Consider the following 24,045-nt stretch of genomic DNA (forward strand, 5'->3'; position numbering starts at 1 on the left):
ATTTAAAAATAAGAAAAAGAGAGAAAAGAAAAAAAAAGAGAAAAGGGGGAGGCAAAGAAAAGGGGGGAGAGCAAGCAAGAAAAAGAAAAAAGAGAAAAAAAACAAAATAAATGAAAAAGGACCTTGGGGGATAAAACGGGAGAAAAGACCAGGAGACAATGCAATATTAGCAACCACAAAAAAAAAAAAAAAAAAAAAAAAAAAGAACCAACGTTTCAAGCTAGGAATCCTCTTTGCAGTCAAATAGTACGCTTAGGGATCTGACCTTCCCCCTTTCTCCCTTCCTCACTTCTCTCTGTCCCAGGGCAGCAGGAAAGCTGCCTGACAGGTCCGATAGGAGATTCAAGTAGGTCCTTGTTGAACCAACTCAACACAGAGGACTATGTCTCTTTATTTCCAGCATGAGAGCACCTACACCTCACCAGAAACCCCAAATATGCTATTAGAAGCTTGGATAGCACCTCCTACAGTCCCTCCCCCTTAGGTGTGCTAGGGGAGGTCTAGTTGATTTTCTGACTCCACCTTCTCCCAGACCAAGTTTTCTATCCCAGGACGTTTAGGTAAATTGAGCTTTCTCAGCAGATTCACCTCTCCTTTCTCCCCAGACTCTCCCCAAGTTAGCTGGTACACTCCTCCAAGTTCAAGGAGAGAGAGAAAGAAAAAAATAATAATACAAAACATGGAGGGCTAGGGTAATTAAGGACCTCAGATGGACCTCAGGGTGTGGTGGATTCAGGGATGGGAAGTCCGTGATATTGCAGACTCAAGATGTGTGAGTCTCTGGAGCATGGGCCACCAGGGTTTAGGGGACACAGACCTGGGAACCATGCATCTGGTTAACATGGGGCCTGGGAACACCACAGCACAGCAAAGCCTTCAGGGATCACCGCCTGGCCACCAGCCCTAGGGGGAGGTGCTCCACCCACAACCTCTGACCTCTGTGTCAGAAACCCAAAATTCCACCTCTCGCAAGAATCTCCTCTGTCACTGTCTCACCAAATTGACATCCAGACACCTCCCGCCCTGCAAGCCTCTGAAACAGTCCGCTCAGAGCTTGGGAACACCCCAGCACAACAAAGCCTTCAGGAATTGCCGCAGCTGGGCCGCCAGCCCCAGGGGGAAGAGTCCCACCCACAACCTCCAATCTCTGTGCAAGAGACCCAAAATTCTACCTCTTGCAAGAATCTCCTCTTCACCGTCCCACCAAATTGACATCCAGGCACCTCCTGCCCTGTAAACACCCGAAACAGCCTGGTCCAGCAGGACTCCAACCCTACTCAGCTGCTTCTTTGCAGGAGAGATTATGAGGTGCACTCACTCAGATGCCATCTTGCCCCGCCTCTGACAATACACTCTTAAACCATCAGTGGGTCAAAGAAGAAATTGTAAGAGAAATTAGTAGATATCTCAAGATGATTAAAAACAAGAACACAGTTTATCAGAACATATGAGATTCAGCAAAAGCAGTGCTGAGAGGGAAATTTATAGCCCTATGCCAATATTAAAAGGAAGAAAGAGCTAAAATCAAAGATCTAGCTGAACAACTGCAGAAACTAAAAAAATAAGAGCAAACCAATCCCAAAGCAAGCAGCAAGAAAAAACAAAAATTAGAGAACAGAAATAAATGAAATTGAGAATAAAAAACAAACAAACAAAAAACAATAGAGAAAATCAATAAAACCAATACTGGTTCTTAGAGAAAATTAAAAAATTGACAAACCCTTAGCAAAACTAACAAAGAAAAAAAAAAACAACAGAAAGAATGCAAATAAAATTAGAAATGAAAGGGGGGACATTACAACTGACCCCACAGAAATAAAAAAGGAACACAAGAGAATATTATAAGAAACTGTATGCCAAAAAATTAGACAATTCCTAGAAATGCACAAACAACCTACATTGACTCTACAAGAAATACAGAAACTCAGTAAACCAATCACAAGCAAAGAGATTCAGTGGTTATCAAAAATCTTCCAACAAAGAAAAATCCAGGACCAGATGGCTTCACAGGTGAATTCTACCAAACATTTTGAGAAGAATTAATACCAATCCTGTTTCAAAAATTGAAAAGAAAGTTACCCAACACTTTGTATGAAGCCAATGTCACCTTAATACCACCACATGATAAAGACACTACAAGAAAAGAAAATCACAGACCAATCTCTCTAATGAACATAGTTGCAAAAATTCTCAACAAAATACTTGTAAATCTAATCTAACAGCATATAAAAACAATTATACATCAAGATCAGTTGGGTTTATTCCTGGTATGCAAGGGTTGGTTCAACATAAGAAAATCAATTAATGTAATACACCACATTAACAAATTGAAGGGAAAAAACCTACATGGTCCTCTTGATTGATGCAGAAAAGGTATTTGACAAAATCGGCATCTTTTCTTGATAATAAGACTTCAAAAGATAGGTATTCAAGGAAAGTCCCTCAACCTAATAATGGGCATATATGAAAATCCCACAGCCAGCATCATACTCAATGAGGAGGTTGAAAGCTTTCTTCTAAGACCAGGAAAAAGACAAGGATGCCCATGGTCACCACTGTTACTCAACATTGTGCTAGAAGTTCTAGCTAGAGCAATTAAGGCAAGAAAAAGAAATAAAAGGCATTGAAATTGGAAAAGAGGAAGTAAAATTCTCATTTGCAGAGGACATGCTTCTATATTTAGAAAATCCCAAAATAGCTACAGCAAAACTATTAGAGCTAATAAATGAGTTCAGCAATGTGGCAGGATACACAGAAGATCAACAAGCAAAAATCAGTAATATTTCTATATACTAGTAATGAGCAATCTGAAGAGGAAGTCAAGAAAAAAATACCATTTACAATAGCAAGAAAAAGGCTCAAATATCTAGGAATTATTTTAACCAGGAATGTAAAGGATCTGTATTCAGAACACTACAAAACTAACTAAAAGTAATCAAAGAAGACCTAAACAAATCTAAGGAAATTCCATGCTCATGGATTGGAAGACTAAACATCGTGAAGATATCATTTCTACCCAAATTGATTTATAGACTCAATGCAACACCAATCAAAATTCCAAAAGCCTAATTTACAGAAGTGGAAAAGTCAACTACCAGATTTATTTGGAAAGGAAAGGGTTCCCAAATAGCCAAAAACAGCCTAAAAAATAAGAGCAAAGATGAAGGATTCATGCTTCCTGACCCTGAAGTGTATTATATAGCTATAGTGGTCAAAACAGTATGGTATTGGCATAAAAATAGACACATTGGTCAATGGAATCGAATTGAGAGTTTGGAAATAGACTCTCACATCTATGGTCAACTGAGTTTTTACAAGCCCACCAAGTCTACTTTTCTGGGACAGAACAATCTCTTCAACAAATGATACTGGGAGAACTAGATATCCATAACCAAAAGAATGAAAGAAGACCCCTATCTTACTCCCTGTACAGTAATCAACTCAAAATGGATCAAAGACCTAAACATAAAAGCCTGGACCATAAAACTCCTAGAAGATAATGTAGGGGAAGATCTACAAGACCTTGTATTAGGTGGGGGTCTCTTACACCCAAAATATGAGCAACAAAAGAAAAAATAGATAAATGGGACCTCCTCAGAAGTAATCACTTCTGCACCTCAGAGAACTTTGTGAAGAGGGTAAAAAGGCTGCCTACTCAATGGTAGAAAAATATTTGTAAATCACACATCCAACAAGTGTCTAATATCTGTGATATATAAAGAGATCCTACAACTCAAAAATAAAAAGACAAATGACCCAATTTAAAAATGGGCCAAAGAGCTGAATAGACATTTTTCTAAAGAAGAAATACGAATAGAAAAAAAAAAAAAACATGAAAAAGTTTCAACATTACTGGCTAGTAGGGAAATGGAAATGAAAGCTACAGTGAGATACCATTCACACCTACTAGAATGGCCAGTACTAACAAAATAGAAAACTGCAAGTGGTGGAGAGGATGTGGAGAGAAAAGAATACTTATTCACTGTTGATGGAAATGTAGAGTGGTACAGACACTGTGGAAATCTGTTTGGTGGTTCTTAAGGAAGTTAGATGTAAATCTACCATGTGACCCAGCAATACTGCTAATAGTTATATACTTGGAAGAACTGAAAGCAGTGACATGAACAGACATATGACACATTACTGGTGTTCATAACAACATTATTCACAATTGCCAAAAGACAGTAACAACCCAGTAGTCCATCAACTGACAAGTGGATAAACAAACTATGGTATATACACAAAATGGAATATTATTTAGCTATAAGAAGAAATGAAGTCATGAAGCATGTGACAATGTAGATAATCTGGAGAACATTATGTTGATTGAAGCAAGCCAGGCACAAAAGGACAAATATTGCGTGATTTCACCATTATAAACTAAATATAATGAGCAAACTCATGGAATTAATGGCTAGAATGTAAGTCACCAGAGAAAATAATGTGGCTAGAGAATAGAATGCTGAGGTTTATTTAATCTGTGCAAAATTGGAAAAAAGTTGTTTGGAAATGTTTGGAAATGAATAGAAATGGTGAAAGTGCATCATAGAATTTGTAATTAGTAGCGCTAACATACAGGTATGATAGTGTTTATTTTCTGTTGTTTTTCTCTCTTTTTTTTTTGGAGTAATGAAAATGCTGTAATGTTGATCGAAATGACAAATGTGCAGCTTGATGATTATACCAAATGCCATTGATTGTACACTTTAGATAAATTGTATAGGTTATGAACAAAAATAATAATAATAGGGTGGATTAGGAGAATACACCAAATGTAAGACACAGACTATAGTTGGTATTAATACTTTGATGATGCTCTTTCATAATTTGTTACAAATATTTCACAACAATGCAAATTATTTGTGGTGGAGTGATATATGGGAGTCCTGTAAGATGTTTTGCAGGTTTGTTTTTTAAGTTCACAGCTTTTAATACACACTTATTGGGAAGCGGATGTGGCTTAGGTGATAGGGTTTCTGTCTTCCATATGGGAGGACCCAGGTTTGATCCCTGGGGCCTCCTGGTGAAAAAGAAGAAGAGAAAGCATGCCTGCATGGTGAGCCAGTGCCCATGTGGTGAGCCGAGTGCCTGCATGTTGAGCTGGGTACCCACATGAGTGCCCACATGGCGAGCCAGTGCCCATGTGGCAAGCCGAGTGCCTGCATGGTGAGCCAGCGCCCACACAAGAGAGTCACACAACAAGATGATGAAGCAACAGAAAAGAGACAAAGGGGAGAGTCAAGGTGAAACGCAGCAGAGACCAGGAACTGAGGTGGCGCGATTGACAGGGAACCTCTCTCCACATCAGAAGTCCCCAGGATTGAATCATGGTGAATCCTAGAGGAGAAAGATGAGAAGACAAAAAAGAGAAATAGATACAGAAGATCACACAGTGAATGGACACAGCAAAAACAGCAGGGTGGGGGAGGGGAGGGGAAGAAAAATATATATGTATACTTATTGTTTATGTGTGTTCATGTATGGATGATATACTTCAATAATTTTTTTATTTTTTTATTTTTTTATTTTTTTGGCCCTTCCACAGGAGAGAGTATCTTTTTTTTCTTTTAAGATTTTTTTATTTATTTCTCTCCCCTTCCCCGCCCACCCCAGTTGTCTCTTCTCTGTGTCTATTTGCTGCGTCTTCTTTGTCCGCTTCTGTTGTCCTCAGTGGCACGGGAATCAGTGTTTCTTTTCGTTGCATCATCTTGTTGTGTCAGCTCTCCGTGTGCGGTGCCATTTCTTTCGTGCTGGACGGCTCTCCTTATGGGGCATATTCCTTGCGCGTGGGGCTCCCCTACGCAGCGGACACCCCTGTGTAGCACGGCACTCCTTATGCTCATCAGCACTGCGCATGGGCCAGCTCCACACAGGTCAAGGAGGCCTGGGATTTGAACTGCGGACCTCCCGTGTAGTAGACGGATGCCCTAACCACTGGGCCAAGGGTGCCGCCAATAATTTTTTTAAATGACAAAAACTTTTTATTTTGAAATACTGTCAAAGGTACAAGACAGTTAAAAAATAAATGTAAACACCATACATAGAACTCCAACATACCACTATTCCGCAGGTACCCATATCCATGAATTTTAACCTTTTGCTATATTTGTCACACAATTTCATCTATCTATCCCTCTATCTACCAATCTATCTATCTATCTGTCTGTCTGTCTGTTAATCCATTTTCCATTCATTTGAGTGTAGGTTGTATACCATCATACTCCTTCAACACTTAATACTACCATGTACATTTCCTAAGAACAAGGACATTTGCTTATTTAACCATCTTAAGTGTAGTTATGTTCAAGAAATTTAACATTGATATAAAGTTTACAGTCCATATTCTAATTTTTCATATGTCCCAGTAATGCCCTTTTTTTTTTTTTTACAGGTTATAAAATTTATTTTTTTTTATTTTTTTAAATTAATTTATTATTATTATTTTTTAATTACATTTAAAAAAATATATGAGGTCCCATTCAACCCCACCGCCCCCGCCCCCCACTCCCCCCACAGCAACACTCTCTCCCATCATCGTGATACATCCATTGCACCTGGTAAGTTCATCTCTGAGCATCACTGCACCCCATAGTCAATGGTCCACATCATAGCCCAGACTCTCTCACGTTCCATCCAGTGGGCCCTGGGGGGATCTACAGTGTCCCGTCATTGTCCGTGAAGCACTATCCAGGACAACTCCACATCCCGAAAACGCCTCCACATCTCATCTCTTCCTCCCGTTCCCCACACCCAGCAGCCCCCATGGCTACCGTTCCCACACCCATTCCACATTTTCTCTGTGGACATTGGATTGGTTGTGTCCATTGCACACCTATGTCAAGTGAGGGCTTAGATTCCACATGGGTACTGGATGCACTCTTCCCGCTTCTAGTTGTAGACACTCTAGGCTCCATGTTGTGGTGGTTGACCTTCTTCAACTCCATGTTAGCTGAGTGGAGTAAGTCCAATAAGTCAAAGTGTAGGAGCTGAAGTCTGTTGAGGCTCTGGGCCTGGGTGTCATATTATCAGTCCAGAGATTCAAATCCCCTACATATATCTTAAACTCAGCACCAACTACAATTCCAATAAAGTAGCATGCAAGTCTTGTGAAAAGAGATCCCCTCTGAGTCCATTTCCATCACGCAGAAACACCAGCTCCAAAGAAGGGCCATCTGTCATGGCAGTGAACCCCTTCTGCCATGACCATAGAACCTGTGGGTCTCTTTATCCCTCAAAAGAACCAATACCTGGGGTTGTATCCACCCTATCTGTCTCTTAGACTCTGTTCAGTTGTACATAGGGGTATTCCTTCTGACAACCTCCAGACTCTTTTTTAGAGACTCACAGCCTTATAATCTCATTTCTCCTTTCCATTTCCCCCTTACATTAGGTCAAACAGCTTCCCGAAGTCATGTCATTATATGTAGACAGGTATATTCTGCTGTTCCGCATTGAATCTTTAATTCAAGGTCATTTTCTAGTTGCTTCTTCAGCTGGTATGTGGTAGTGATCCCTCGGTGCCAGGGAGGCTCATCCCCGGGTGTCGTGTCCCACGCTGGGGGGAATGCATCACATCTACACACTGAGTTTGGCTGTGAGAGTGGCCACATTTGAGTAACATGAAGGCTGTCAGGAGGAAACCCCCAGGCACAATGCTACTCTAGGCCTTGTTCTTATTGCAGGTGCATAGGCTCAAAAGTGTAGCCATTAGTATCAAGAGCCCACTGTTGGGCCCTCCTTCCTTCCTGGTTCTTGCCGTTGCACCTAGAGGATTGCCACTGCTCTCCCAGGGCCCACAACAGTGACCCCCCGGCCAGGAGCCCAGTACCCCCCCAGCTGTTGTTTTTAATTGTTTCCACTATGAGTATATATAGACATTACCATATACCCTGGGCATATGCCCTGTATAACTCCCTGTCAACCATATATATCCTGTCAATAACATCCCATATCAGTATTCCTCCGCTGCCATTGTTGAACCACTCTGTGATCCAAAACTTCCCGTAAAGTGAATCCCAACATAATGTCAGCTTCAGAAGAGTCTTAGATCACCAAAATTCATCTATACAATATACAGTATTTCCCCAGATCCACCATAAAACCTTTTCCCTTCCACAGCAATAATCTTTTAACTTATTCATATCATATTTCCTGAAACTGATGTACAGATTCCAAAACTATAGTTTTCAAACAAGGTAACATTTGTGCTTACTATGTGGTCCATACTTTAGGTTGTACAGTTTTCTAAATTTTTTAGTTATCCTATGTTTTGTCTTATGGTTTTCATTATTAGTCTGTCGTCCCCTATATATTTTTGGTGTAATATTAGCTGTTTTATATTCATCCTCGTGTACTCTCACATAACTCCTCTTTTGCCCCCTTATTTACCTTTGTTCTATCCATTGCACGTCCATTTTCCCCTCCCCTTAGGGCCCACAACGCCTGCCAATCTAATGCCCTGGGAGCCGTCCTTTCTCACGAGAGATACAGTTCTCTCTATTCGACAGCATTAGTCTTCCCCAGGATATAGGTCCACCCCACCCAATGGTAGAACCCACCTTGGCAAAATGAGCCTTCAGCTATTCCCTCCGGAGTTCATCCCGCATCAGACCATACCCCCTGAGCGTCCTAATCAGGTGACCCTCCTACTTATACTTTGATACGTTTTACTCAACATTTAGTTCTCAACGAACTTCTGGCACTCTCCCATGTTTGTATGTTGCCCCTCCCTCCCACCTATTTCTTGGACCATATTACCCCTCTTCCCATCCCCAGCCCCCCTCAAACCCAGAAAACCCCACCCGAAGGTAACCCCTTGCCCCCATTTTGTCCCTCCTTTGTGCTCATACTTACCCCCAGCTCATCACAGATTCCACCCCTACAGACGTTAACTCACATCCTTCCTCCACCCCCCGATTTCCTGTAAGCCACTTTTCCAGACTCTAGCTCTCTGAGGCAGTTAACTTATTTCATATCATTGAGGTCATATAGTATTTGTCCTTCAATGCCTGGGTTGCTTCACTCAACATAAGATTCTCAAGGTTCATCCATGTTATCACGTGCGATTGTAGTGTATTGGTTCTTACAGCTGAGTAGTATTCCATTGTGTGTATATACCACATTTTATTGATCCACTCATCTGTTTATGGACTTTTGGATTGATTCCAACTTTTGGCGATGGTGAACAATGCTGCTATGAACATTGGTGTACATATATCGGTTTGTGTCCTTGTTTTCAGATCTGATGGGTATATACCCAGCAGTGGTATTGCTGGGTCATATGGCAAATCTATGGATAATTTTTTGAGAAACTGCCAAACTGTCCTCCAGAATGGTTGGATCCTTCTGCATTCCCACCAGCAATGGATGAGTGTTCCCCTTTCTTCACATCCTCTCCAGCATTTATATTCTACTGTTTTTTTCATGGCTGCCAATCTTATGGGAGTAAGATGGTATCTCATTGTAGTTTTGATTTGCATTTCCATGATAGCTAGGGATTTGGAGCATTTTTTCATGTGCTTTTTAGCCATTTGTATTTCTTCTTTGGAGAAGTGTCTGTTTAAATCTTTTTCCCATTTTTTAAATGGGTTGTTTATCTTTTTGTTTTCGAGATATATGAGTTCTTTATATATGCAAGTTATAAGTCTCTTATCAGATATATGGTTGCCAAATATTTTCTCCCATTGTGTGGGTTACCTTTTTACTTTCTTGACAAACTCCTTTGAGGTGCAGAAGGCTTTAATTTTGAGGTAGTCCCATTTATCTATTTGTTCTTTTGCTGCTCGTGCTTTTGGTGTGATATTCATGAAGCCATTTCCTATTACAAGGTCCTGTAGATGTTTCCCTACACTGCTTTCTAAGGTCTTTATGGTCTTGGCTCTTATATTTAGGTCTTTGATCCATCTTGAGTTGATCTTTGTATAAGGTGTGAGATGGTAATCCTCTTTCATTCTTCTACATATGGCTATCCAGTTCTCCAGGCACCATTTGTTGAATAGGCCATTCTCTCCCAGTTGAGAGGGTTTGGTGGCTTTATCGAATATTATATGGCTATATACATGAGGTTCTATATCTGAACTTTCAATTCGATTCCATTGGTCTGTGTGTCTCTCCTTATGCCAGTACCATGCTGTTTTCACTACTGTAGCTTTGTAGTATGTTTTGAAGTCAGGAAGTGTGATTCCTCCTATTTTGTTTTTCTTTTTCAATATGTCTTTGGCTATTCGGGGCCTCTTTTTATTCCAAATAAATTTCATAGTTAGTTTTTCTAGTTCCTTAAAGAAGGCTGTGTTGATTTTTATTGGGATTGCATTGAATGTGTAGATCAGTTTTGGTAGGATAGACATCTTAATAATATTCAGTCTTCCTATCCATGAACAGGGAATATTCTTCCATTTATTTAGGTCTTCTTTGATTTCCTTGAACAATCTTGTATAGTTTTCGATGTATAAGTTTTTTACCTCTTTAGTTAAATTTATTCCTAAGTATTTGATTTTTTTATTTACTATTGTGAATGATATTTGTTTCTTGATTTCCTCCTGATCTTGCTCATTATTGGTGTACAGAAATGCTACTGATTTTTGCGCATTGATCTTATAACCTGCGACTTTGCTAAACTCATTTATGAGTTCTAGGAGCTTTGTTGAAGATCTCTCAGGGTTTTCTATATATAGGATCATATCATCTGCAAATAATGAAATTTTGACTTCTTCCCTTCCAATTTGAATGCCTTTTATATCTGGTTCTTGTCTCAGTGCTCGAGCCAGTACTTCCAAGACAATGTTAAATAGGAGCGGAGACAATGGGCATCCTTGTCTTGTTCCTGATTTTAGAGGGAAGGATTTCAGGATTTCGCCATTGTAAACAATGTTGGCTTTAGGCTTTTCATATATACTCTTTATCATGTTCAAAAAGTTTCCTTGTATTCCGATCTTTTGGAGTGTTTTTATCAGGAAGGGGTGCTGTATTTTGTCAAATGCCTTTTCTGCATCTATAGATATAATCATGTGGTTTTTTTCTCTCAATCTGTTTATATGGTGTATTACATTGATTGATTTTCTTATGTTGAACCATCCTTGCATACCTGGGATAAATCCCACTTGGTCATGGTGTATAATTCGTTTAATGTGTTGTTGAATACGATTAGCAAGTATTTTGTTAAGTATTTTTGCGTCTAGGTTCATTACAGAAATTGGTCTGTAATTTTCCTTTCTTGTGATGTCTTTGTTTGGCTTTGGTACTAGGGTAATGTTGGTATCATAGAAGGAATTAGGCAGTGTTCCTTCTGTTTCGATTTTTTGGAATAGTTTCAACAGGATTGGTGTTAGTTCTTTCCAGAATGTTTTGTAGAATTCACCTGTGAAGCCGTCTGGCCCTGGGCTCTTCTTAGTTGGGAGATTTTTAATGACTGATTCTATCTCTTTGCTTGTGATTGGTTTGTTAAGATCATCAATTTCTTCTTTCGTCAGTATGGGCTGCTTATGTATTTCTAGGAATTTGTCCATTTCCTCTAAATTGTCATTTTTGTTGGAATATAGTTTTTCAAAGTATCCTCTTATGATAGTCTTTATTTCTGTGGGGTCAGTGGTGATATCACCTTTCTCATTTCTTATTTTGTGTATTTGCATCTTTTCTCTTTTTTTCTTTGTTAGTCTTGCTAAAGGTTTGTCAATTTTGTTGATCTTCTCAAAAAACCAGCTCTTGGTCTTGTTTATTTTTTCAAGTGCTTTCTTATTTTCTATTTCATTTAGTTCTGCTCTTATCTTTGTTATTTCCTTCCTTCTTCTTCCTGTTGGGTTACTTTGTTGTTGTTTTTCTAATTCCTTCAAATGTGCAGTTAATTCTTCAATTTCTGCTCTTTCTTCTTTTTTGATATATGAATTTATGGCTATAAATTTCCCTCTCAGTACCGCTTTTGCTGCGTCCCATAAATTTTGGTATGTTGTGTTATCATTATCATTTGTTTCAAGGTAGTCATTGATTTCTTTTGAGATTTCCTCTTTGACCCACTGTTTTTCTAAGAGTGTGCTGTTTAATTTCCAAATTGTCGTGTGAAGTCTGGGTCTCTGTCCCTTGCAAATTTCCAGCTTGACTCCACTGTGGTCAGAGATATTGTTTTGTATGATTTTGATCTTTCTGAATTCATTAAGCCTTTCTTTGTGGCCTAGCATATGGTCAATCTTGGAGAATGTTCCATGTGCGCTTGAGAAAAATGTATATCCTGCTGTGTTTGGGTGTAATGATCTATATATGTCTATTAGATCCAGCTCTTCTAATATACTGTTCAAATGTTTTGTTTCTTTAGTGATTCTCTTTTGAGATGTTCTGTCCAGAGTTGATAGTGGTGTATTAAAATCCCCCACTATAATTGTAGATGCATCTATTCTTTCACTTAGTTTTTCCAGCGTTTGCCTCACATATTTAGAGGTGCCCTTGTTAGGAGCATAGATATTTATGATTGTTCGATCTTCTTGACAAATTGTCCCTTTCACTAAAATATAGTATCCTTCTTTGTCTCTCACCATTGTTTCGCATTTAAAGTCTATTTTGTCTGATATTAATATAGCTACTCCTGCCTTTTTTTGGTTGTTGTTTGCTTGTATGATTGTTTTCCAGCCATTCACTTTCAACCTCCATGAGTCTCTGGGTCTAAGATGTGTCTCTTGTAGGCAGCATATAGATGGGTCGTATTTCCTTATCCAGTGTCCCAGTCTGAATCTTTTGATAGGTGAGTTTAATCCGTTGACATTCAGTGTTATTACGTTTAGAGAGTTATTTATGGTAGCCATATTTTGGTTGGATTTGTGTTTGTTATATTTTGTTTGTATTATTTTATTTTCCCCTTCTATTTTTGTCTTTCTTGTTGCTTTTACACTCTCCTCCATCTCTGACTGTCCTGTTTTTTCCTTTCTTCCTGCAGAATTCCCTTAAGAATTTCTTGAAGGGGAGGTTTCTTGTTGATATACTCTTTCAGTTTCTGTTTATCTGTGAATATTTTGAACTCTCCATCATTTTTGAATGCTAGTTTAGCTGGATAGAGTATCCTTGGTTGGAGATTTTTTTCCTTTAGTACCTTGACTATATCATACCACTGCCTTCTTGCCTCCATCGTTTCAGATGAGAAATCAGCACTTAATCTTATGGAGTTTCCCTTGTATGTGATGGTTTTCTTTTTTCTTGCTGCTTTTAGAATTTTCTCTTTGTCTTGAGCATTGGATAATTTGACAAGTATATGTCTTGGGGTGGGCCTGTTGGGGTTTATGACCAGTGGAGTGCGCTGTGCTTCTTGAATATGTACATCTGTCTCTTTCAGTAGATTTGGGAAGTTTTCATTCATTATTTCCTGCAACACTCCTTCTGACCCCTTTCCCTTCTCTTCACCTTCTGGAATACCTATAATACGTATGTTTGAGCGTTTTGCGTTATCATTCAGGTCCCTAAGTCCTATCTGGATTTTTTCTACCTTTTTATTGACCACTTCTACTATCTGTTTGATTTCCAATGCACTGTCTTCCACATCACTAATTCTCTGCTCTGCCTCTTCTAGTCTGCTGATATTTGCTGCAAGTGTATTTTTGATTTCTTGAATTGTGGTGTTCATTTCCATCATATCTGTTATTTTTTTGCGCATGTCTGCAATTTCCCCTCCAAGTGTTGTCTTCACGCTGTTAACCTTTTTCATTACTTCATCAAATTTGTCGGTGATAAATGTTCTGAGATCTTTCATTGCTTGTGCGAAGTCCTGCCCCCCTTCCTGATTTTCAGTTTGTTGATTGGATTCAGCCATGTTTTCCTGATTACTGGTTTGGTTTGTAGATTTTTGTTGCTGTCTTGTCAACATTTTTTCTTGACAGGTTTAATCAGTTCCTTAGCTTCTTTGTCTAGTCTTGGAGATTAATTAGCTGTTGTTTTTGCGTAAGTGTTATATCTTCTCTTTGTCACTTTGTTCTTCTTATTCCAATTTCTTATTGCTAGTTAAGCTCACTTTAAAGGAAAGTATTAGTGCTGGGGAAAGTCAATTGTGTAAGGAAGGAAAAAGTGTGAAGTAGTATTGGTGATATATGTTTACAAAGCAACAATATGAGTTCTGGGAGGATGGGGGTTAGATCATGTAAATTGTGTAGAGTTATAGTAGTAGGAAAGTACCTATAATGAGGTAGACGACTGAATATGGGAGGAATGTGGTACGTACTAAGAGGCTATTGTTTTCGTGAGAGAGGGAAAGAGAAAAGAAAGGTAATAGTTTCAGGGACGAATACCAGATGGAAAACTAAACAAAGGTATTAGAAATTAAGAGTTAGACACTTTGTGGATCAAAGAAATGGAGATGGAATATAGGAGAGATAGCAGATGGTGGAGGATATCAAGTTGTAGGGGAAAGGGGATAGTGTAGATAGGCTAAATCTATTCACAGAGAAATGAGGCAGTGGAGGGTGAGGAAACCCAGCAAATGTGAGGTATTTCCTGTAGGACCTATTGTATTGTTAAGGTAAAATAGTATAAGAAGAATATTGGGGACAAGAAAGAGAGGATTGAAAAAAAAAAAAAAAAAGAACAACAACAACAACAACAAAAAATAAAAAATAAAAATAAATAAAATTAAAAAAATTAAAAAAAACAAAGAACAGGAACCCCGCCGCCAGGCTCGGCTGGGCTCAGCTGGGCTCCGGTCCCCCGCCCGCTGCCCACCGCGGCTCGGCTGGGCTCGGCTGAGCTCGGCTTTCCTGCCCGCCGCCCGGCGCAGCGTGGCTGGGCTCGGCCCCCCCGCCCGCTGCGGCTCAGCCGGGCTCGGCCGGACTCGGCCAGACTTGGCTTCCCCGCCCACCGCCCGCCGCCGCGGCGCAGCGCGGCTCGGCTCTCCCGCCCGCCGCCAGCCGCGGCACGGCTAGGCTCGGCTGGGCTTGTCTCCTTCGCCCGCCGCCCGCCGCGGCACAGCGCGGCTCAGCTCTCCCGCCCGCCACCCGCCGTGGTGCTAGCTGCCTCGGCTCTGCCTACCCAAGGAGGGAGTCCTCCACACGTAGCTGGGATCTCCATGTATATTTCACAGATGGATCCTCTCTGTTACCTTCCCTCCAAATCGATGTCCAGACACCTCCGGACCAGGAAAAATCCCGAAACAGCCGGTCCCAAAGAGTCTCCGACGCCTCCCAGCCGATTCCCCCCAGGAGCTAGTAACCGGGAAGTTCACTCAGCCGCCATCTTGCCTCCCCCTCCTGAAAAGTCCCAAATTATATCTTATAGACCAGTCCTTTCCGTTACCTTCCCACCAAATCGATGTCCAGACACTTCCTGCCCTGAAAAAATCCTGAAAAAGCCTGGTCCCGGAGAACCTCCAGCGGTGCCCAGCTGCCTCTTCCCAGGAGAGACGGCAAGGCAAGCTCACTCAGCCACCATCTTGCCGGAAGTCCTCAGTAATGCCCTTTTGAAACTTTTCTCTCACCTTGTTAGATCTCATGCAGGATCACATACTACATTTAATTGTTACTGTCTCTTTAGTTCCTATTTCTGCTTTTTCTTTAATTGTATGAACGTATATGCAAGATAAACATTCTCATCTCAACTACTCCCAAGCATACCATTTAGTGAGATTAATCACATTCGAAGTGTTGTAATTCCCTCACCGCCTTACATTACTAAAATTTTCCCGTCTCCCCAAATAGAAACCTTGCACTCCTTGTGCATTAACTCCCGATTCCCTGTGATCCCTGCCTCTGGTAACCATTAATTCTTCTTTCTGTCTCTATGAGCTTGCATATTCTCTGGTATTTTCTTCGTAGTTACTATGGGGCTTAAATTTAACATCTTTAATATATAGGAATTTCATTTCCTTTGATTCCAACTCAACTTCAATAGCATATACAACCTATGTTCCTACACCTCTTGGTACCCCCACCTTTATGTAATTCTTGTCACAAATTACATGTTTATACATATGAGTTCAAAACTACTGATTTATCATTACATTTTATGCATTTGCCTTTGAGATCCTGTATATACAAACCAAAAATACAATAGTACTGGCATTTATATTTACCCATGTCCCTTACTGGAAGTCTTTATTTCTTCATGTGGCTTTGATCTATTGTCTGTTGTCTTTCTTTTCAACCTATAGATCTCACTTTAGCATCCCTTATAGGGCTGGTCTAGTGGTGATGAACTCCCTCAGCTTCTGTTTATCTGGGAATATCTTCATCTTTTCCTCATTTTTTTTTTTTTTTTTGTTTTCCCCCCTCTTTTATGTTTTCCCTCATTTTTGAAAGACATTTTTGCTTGATATAGAATTCTTGGTTGGCAATTGTTTGCTTTCAGCACTTTAAATATATACTCCCACTGCCCTCTTGCCTTCATGGTTTCCAATGAGAAATTGGCACTTAATATTGTTGAGGTACCCTTCTATATGATACATTGCTTCTGTCTTACAGCTGTCAGAATTCTTTTTCTTTAGCATTTAACAGTTTGATCAAACTATGTTGTGAGGTGGATGTATTTGGGTTTATCCTGTTTAGAGTTTGTTGAGCATCTTGGATGTGTATACTCATGTCTTTCATTGAATTGGGGAAATTTTCAGCCATTAGTCTTCAGATATTCTCTCTGCCCCTTTCTTTCTTTCTTCTCCTTCTGGGACTTCCACAACACATATATTGGTATACCTGATGATGTCCCACAGACTCTGTTCACTTTTCTTCATTCTTTCTTCTTTCTGCTCCTCTGACTGGGTGATTTCAGTTGTCTTATATTCAAGTTCACTGATTCTTCTCCCTGCTCCAATCACTTTTGAACACTTCTAGAGAATTTTTCATTCCATTTACTTTGGTTTTCAGCTCTGTCTGGTTCCTTTTCATAATTTATGTATCTCTATTGATATTCTATTTGTGTTCATCTGTTGTTTTCCTGTTTTCTTTTACTTCTTTGTCCACGTTTTCCTTTGGCTCTTTGAGCATATTTTTAGAACCATTTTTTTTTAAGTCTTTGTCTTATATCCCTAGGTCTGATTCTCATCCTCAATAGTTTCTAATGCTTAATCTTTTCCTTTTCCAGGGCCTTGTATGTTTTGTAATATTTTGTTGAAATCTGGAATTTTGACATTTTAATGTTATCCCTAGAATTTAGACTTTGAGGCATCTCTTCCTTAAACTTATATCCAGCTAGTGTTATAAAAATAACTTTCCATAAATGCCAGAAGCTAGCAAAAAATAAAAAGAAAGAAAGCATCTTTCCCAGTCTTTGCAGATTGACCTATATGAGTACATTCTTTGAGAGCTTATCCATAAAATGAGTTTAGAGAATAGCTCAAGGCCAAAGCATAGGGCCTTCTTTCTACATATGCATCTTGTCTTGGGCATGCATGTGGGACCCTAGGAATTCCCCTGTTTACACTGATATGAATGTCTTTTCTTCCCTACAAAACAGTTCCCTCATGTCCCAGGCAGGGCACTCTATTTCTGACAGCCAAGAATCCCTTGCCCCAGGCAACCATGACTTAACTGCTCTCCCACAGCATTCTGTAGGAGAGCTCTGTGAGCCGCCTTGTGGGCTGGTTCCACAACAAGTGAGGGGAAAAAGGAGGGGCCAGCTTTCAAAGCAAACAGGGTTCAAGATGCTTTTTTCTTGATTTCATGCTTACCTTGTTATTGCAGTCCTCTAACTGTTTTCTGGGGCTTTGTGAAAGATGCTTCTGCCAGTTCTTGCTGGTTGTTCAAAGCTTCTATGAGGGAATGAAGCCTGGAATCTTCTTACTCTCTGCGCTCTTGAACCTCCTATCTTGGTATACATTCTTATGTATATGTCCTGGTAACATGTACAGAAGTTTTCAGGTGATAGGGTAAGCTCCTTTTTGCTTCCATTAGATAACTATACTATTTTCTTCTTTAATTTCTTGATGTGGTTAATTATTTTCAATGATTTTCTGAAACTGGACTAGTCTTGCATCTCTGGGATGAAACCAAATTTGATCAAGATATACTCTCTTAACATGGTGTTGGATCTGGTTTACTAATATTTTAAGACTTTTCTTTCTGTGGCTTATAATTTTATTTATTACCCTTGTTTGGTTTTGGTGAAAAAGAGTTATATTAACCTCATAAATGTCTCTGGGAATGATACTATTTTTCTATTCTCCAGAATAAGTAAGATTTGAGTATCAACTAAACTTTTATAGAACTTAACTATAAACAGGCACTTTGGGCCTGGTGATTGCTTTGAGGAAGAATTTTTAACTAATCAGTTTCTTTAATGATTATATGACTAGGTTTTCTTGAGTCAGTTTTGGTAAGTTCCCTTTTTAGGATTTTATCTATTTCATCTATGTTTTCAAATTTTGGGATATACAGTTATTCATACCTTTTTACTGTTGCAGATTCACAGCCTTTATTGCTATGTCCCCTTTTCATTTGTGATATTATTTGTTTGTGCCTTCTCCTTTTTTCTTGCCAGAAGTTTATCAGTGTTAACTAATTTTTTTAAAGACCCAACATTCAGCTTTGTTGAATGCTCTCTTACGTGTTTCCATTTTCTGTTTCTGTCTTTATTTCCTTCCTTCAATTTTATTTGTTTTTATTGTCTTCTTTTTTTTTCCTTAAATCTCAAGTTACAATTTTATGTCATTAATTTTGAACCTTTCATCTTCTTAGTGTAAGCATTTAAGGCTATGACTCTCCCTCTAATATTACTTAGTTGAATCCTTCCTATTTTGGTATAAATATTTTTGTTTTCACTTAATTCTAAATGTTTTCTCATTTCCATTATGATTTCATCTTTGACTCATGAGTGGATAATGATGTTTTTTTTTAAAAAAAAAGCTTATTGGTCATTATGTTAAGTTGCTAGGATACCAACTCATTACTCTGAAAACTAATATGTAAAGGAAAAACTGAAGCATTTAGCCTATCCTTCCTTTATTAATTCAATTCCAGGTAAGCCAAATACTTGATTAAGGCAAGTTTTTCTGTATAGAAGAATTCCAGCTAGTTAATGCAGATCCCTAATTATAAATAATGGGTCTGTACAATGATCATCAAAGGATGTTAAAAACCTTTAGATGAAAGCTTAATGGGACATTATGAAGATTAAAGTAATAACATTTGTAAAGTCTTATCAGGCAATTCTTCTACATGGCTGTTGTTCTTATACTTTACTATAATGCTCTGTGACAAAAATGTCCTGGTTTCCCTTGCAATATGTTTTCCACAGTTTTTTTTTAATTCTTTTCCAGTGAATCAAGGGATAATGAGAATCCCCACATTTATATATTGCCTAACTCCATCTACTATGTTTACTCTTTTGTCTTTTACTAACAGACCACTTTTATCTAGTGCTTTGCTTTCTGAATAGAAAAATTGCAGAAATTCAGAAAAGCAAAATAAGTAAGAAGTTCCAACCTCCTGGACTAGATATTATAGCTCCATTTTGCACTTTGTAAATAGGTGTCCGCCAATGTTTCTATCGAAAATAAATGGGTGTGTATATTTAAAGACAAAACTCTTAAGGGTCAGATTTGAAGACTAGTAAGTGATAGACTCAATTTACCCAGATGATTTTTCCAAGTCTTATACAATCATTATGAAAAAAGGGATCTGACTTCATCACGAATGAATAGTATTGTTCTTTTGAGGAAGGGGAGAAAGGAAGTACTGCTCACTTGTCCTTTCTATTACTTAAATTTCTGGTGACAGATTATTAATGTGTTTAATTCTATTACTTCCTAGACCAGAAATTAATTTCTAAGGGCAATACTTTAAAATATTTTTTTTATATAAAGAGCACAGGAATCAGTACAACTGGAGCTACCCTCTGTGGTAGGAGAAAACCATGCGATGCTAAAAGAAATAGCATGTAGCCTGCCAGCACCACCCACTCACTTTGTTCCATGGCATTTATTATAGGCAGAGAATTTTTTGTGGGCCTTTCCAAAAGGACAAATCAACGAGGTGCTGAAATCTTGGCTGATACTTTTAAGGTAGGTAAAAAATAATCTATGCTTGGCACAGATTAATTACTTAATAAATATTCACAGATCCATTGAATAAATATATCATGAATCATGGTGTTTTGCCAATTAATTCCTAATCCTAGTTTTGCAAAATAATTCCTAATATTTGTACATTCACTACAAGTTTCAGAAGCTTTCCAGTTTCTCAGTCAGTAGGCTTCTCTGGCTAACACAGCAGCAACGAACTTATTGTGGACATCTGTTTTCTCCCAGTGTGTAAGCATACAAATGCCTGGCAGATGTTCCTGGCACTTTCAAGGCCTTAAAAAACAACCTTGAGCCCCAGTTGGCTCTGACATGGACATGTGGATTTTTTGGTTTGGAATTAGGGGCCGCCCATCCTTGGGTGCCCACTGTGGGCCTGGCACTGTGAGGTGCTGCACATTCATTCTCTCTCAGTCCCTTTACTTTGTTGATCATTAATATATGGGCTTGCCCAGCTGCTTCGGAAGAGCTATAACCCCCAAGAAGCTCTGCTCTCCAAGAGCAGGGGAAGGCTCCTACAGAGTCACACTTTACATAGGATTTTCAGACACACCCTTCCAGAGAAGCCCACTCCATAGATCTAACAGCCGACCACCTCACTTCTGGAAGGGAGTTCTGTGATTTCTTCATTTAGCCGGCAGTACCAAAACCCGTGAGCCCCAGTTTCCCTTCCGGATATTCAAGGCCTCTGGCAGCCTCCAGAGGAGCGGGCGTGGTTCGGGTAGGTTTTACATCAGTTTTTAAATTGTTCTGTGATGTCAAGCCGCTTTTTTTCCTATTGTATGTTTAGGACTATGCGGTCTCCACAGTCCCGGTGGCTGAGGCTTTGCATCTGAAGAGCTTCTGCAGCATGGCTGGACCCAACCTGATCGCCATTGGGTCCAGTGAACCCGCACAGAAAGCCCTCAAGGTAGACATGAACCTGGGCTCCTTAACGCCGCAGTCTTTGTAGTTCTGTCTGCTGGGGGAGCAGCAGCAGAGGAGGCTGATACTTGTGCTTTCTATGCCGTGCACAGTCACGAACTCATATTCCTTAGGAGCCAGCGATTCCTAAGGGTAGGAAGGACTCTTCACCGTGAGCCATTCTTACATGCACACCAGGGTTTCTAGAAAGGCCAATTCAGGATAGTGACCGCCAAACTCATCGCAGCCATTCCCTCTGAGGGAAAGAAGGGTGTGCCTCCAGGTGGAGCACGCTGTCCCGCTGTACCTCTTAAGTCACGTAGTTGGTACACAAAGGGTTGTTGGAGTGTTCTTTTTTTTTTTTAATATCTGGACAATTTCATAATAATCTTTAGAAAGTCATCATTCAGAAGTACCTAAAACATTTCCCCTCTTCATTTGCATTTGGAATAATTAAATTTTAAGACAGAAAGTTTCCTCATTTTGCAGATGAGACTAGGAAAGCCCAGGAAAATGATGGCTTGTCCAGGTCACACAGCTAGATGAAGAGTGGAAATCAGTGATGGTGAAGAAAGCCTTCCCGTTGTTACAGTGCTTTGTGGCTAAAATGCTCTTCCCTTCTCTGTCACTAACCACCCTGGGAGTTGATCTGGAAGCTCCACAGTACAAAGACCACATCTGTTGTGCTCACCATTATGCTCCTTTATGTGGGCCAATTAATATTTGGTCAGTGATGAATAAATGAATGAAAGAAGTAGTATTATCTCCATTTTGCAAATGAGAAAACTAGATAAATTGCCCCAGGTCACAAGGCTAGAGCTAAGTGATGGACTGGGCTTAACGTGGCTGCAGGTCACACATACATGACTTATTAGTGAATCTGTGTGCCCCAAGATATACGGTTTATTTCTTTACCCTTTCAGATCCTTATGCATCTATGTGAGAGTTAAACCTGGTAGAGTTTAGCTGGGAAGCAATCACTGTGTTGAGCTGATATATGCAAACGGGTCAGCCAGCTCACCTGGCCTTTCCTTTCCCCATTCCCAAAGTGTATCTGACATTGTATTTCTAGGACATTTTGATAATTATTGCTGAGCATGGATCTCAGAATTTTATATGTATCATAGTGTCTTTTTCTTTATTCCATTGGAGAATCTCTTTTGATCGGCTTCAGCTGGAAGGCTGTGTCAGCTTTCTGGGTGTTGAAAATATGTCTAGAAAGAAAGCATTTGTTGAATGGTGTCACTCAAGGTGTCTAAGATTATTTTTCCTACTTAAGGATTTTCTGCCATGTCTGTCTATGGCAGCTGAGGCCACCAGGCTGGCCTATGAATGTCTGAAACTGATCACAAGACCTTAGGGCGGGAGAGGTTGGCCTGTACCAAGCCCTTGTATGCATGAGCGGAAAGAACGCCTTCTGGGTGGGCAAATTAGAAAAAGTAGCCCCACCTCCCCTTCTGAGTAGACTAGGCGCCTACCTCAAATAGTTTATAAAGTAGAATGTAAAAACTAACATATAACAAACTAAGGGAAAATGCAATATGATTAACTAGCCCCATGTTATTTGAAACAGGCCCCAACGGCTATTAGAGGATCTCGTTGAAGGTAGATATTCAGAGGCAGTCTCATGGAGAAAATGAGTCTAGATGTGGGCCTTGAAGGACGGGTGGAATTTGGCAGGGTGAAATTCAGCGAAAGCGTGCTTCATGTGGGGACGTGACATAAGCAAAGACTGCGCACAATACATTCATGTGATGCAAGAAAACCAGCTTTGATTTATATTAAAGGGTTTTCTTGAGCACTTCTGGAGATAGAGTTGGATGGAGCAGGATAAGTTTCAAGAGGTGGGGACTTGAAAGTGAGGAAGAGGACAAGTTTATTTCCATGCAGGAAGAGTCTGGGCACCCACAGGGCTCTGAGCAAAAGAGGCATGGTGGTTGCATTGCTCCCAGGATGTAAGACCAGCATTCCTTTTACAGGAAATCAAAAGAAGGGAAGACCCTGCAGTTGGAAGAGAGGGCCACTGATGGCCTGGGAAAAGAAAGCCAGACCCCGAGGCCCATTGTATGCCATGGCAACTCACTCCCATTTTCCCATTCATTCTCCTGTCCCCGTTATCCAGGGATAATGCCTCCTCTCTTAAGGGCATCCTATGAGGACCTTGTAGACCTTCTCCTGTAGAGTTCCTTTGACTCAGTGTTAATAATGATGATCATTCTGTACTGGAAACCTTCTCTGTCAGAAGCTATAAATAACCCTCACTGGCTAGAAGGGCATTCTTTGGAGATGAGATTTTCCATCAGCAAATGTGCTTGCTGAAACTGTGGGCCTGTGGAGTTGGCAAGTGCCCACCTGCCGTGTTCCTAGCACCCAAAATGCCGCCTTACCTTGTATTGAAAGCAGGAGGAAAAACTGACCTGAAGAATGAGATCTCTAGGAGGGCAGAATCTCAGGTAGGAAATAGGTAGGTTGATGAAATTCAGATTTAGGTGAAACTGAGCTGCTATTTATTTTAGAACAGTTTGGCTCCTGTATTAGAACAATCAATAAAAATGAAAAATGATAGTGATGTTAGTCCTATTTCTAACATGGGGATATTAAATACAGATATAGACAGGCAGAAAGATGTATGGATAGAGACAGATACATCAGTGGCCAACAACAAAAGTAGTATAGATTTCATTTTTAGTGTTTTAAAGTAAAAAGTACTAAGCTCTGATGAAATAAACCATTTAATTTAGGATCTCATGGTTCCACAGTCAAGTTTCCTGGGCCCTGATTATCTTCTTCCCAATTGTCCACCCCACCCCACCCTATACCCATTATTTTTCTATTTGAAAGCATTTCCCAATTGTTTTGCCTTCAACTGACTGTAGCAGAGCCCCCTCTCTCTCCTTCCCTCTCTCTAACTCTTCCTCCTTCCCACTTTTTTGCTGATATCTGGGATCCTCACCCATTTTAGAGAAAGTAGGAGTTAGGTCCCATATGCTTAATTTTTCCCTTGCAAACTTAAGGGACTCAATCCTAGCCTCTGCTTTACAGCCCCTGGCTACTTGGGCATTCTTTGAAGGGCATATCATTTAAACGGTGGTGAATTGTCCCTTCCTGCGCCACACACTAAAAGCTTGATTCCTTCCCACATCTGTCACTGCTCGCTGAGTCCTTGCTTC

General features: G+C 39.9%; 1 protein-coding gene across 1 annotated transcript in view; it reads left to right on the forward strand.

The window, feature by feature from the left end:
• Window positions 1-24,045, forward strand: part of DDAH1 (dimethylarginine dimethylaminohydrolase 1) — a 192,865-nt gene that overhangs the window by 141,828 nt on the left and 26,992 nt on the right. The window contains exons 3-4 of the mRNA XM_004480899.4: window positions 19,881-19,954; window positions 20,763-20,882. Of these exons, the coding sequence (XP_004480956.1) occupies window positions 19,881-19,954; window positions 20,763-20,882 (194 nt within the window). The remainder of the gene's footprint in view (window positions 1-19,880; window positions 19,955-20,762; window positions 20,883-24,045) is intronic.

The sequence above is a fragment of the Dasypus novemcinctus genome, chromosome 9 (assembly GCF_030445035.2).
Source record: "Dasypus novemcinctus isolate mDasNov1 chromosome 9, mDasNov1.1.hap2, whole genome shotgun sequence".
Classification (NCBI taxonomy): Eukaryota; Metazoa; Chordata; class Mammalia; order Cingulata; family Dasypodidae; genus Dasypus; species Dasypus novemcinctus.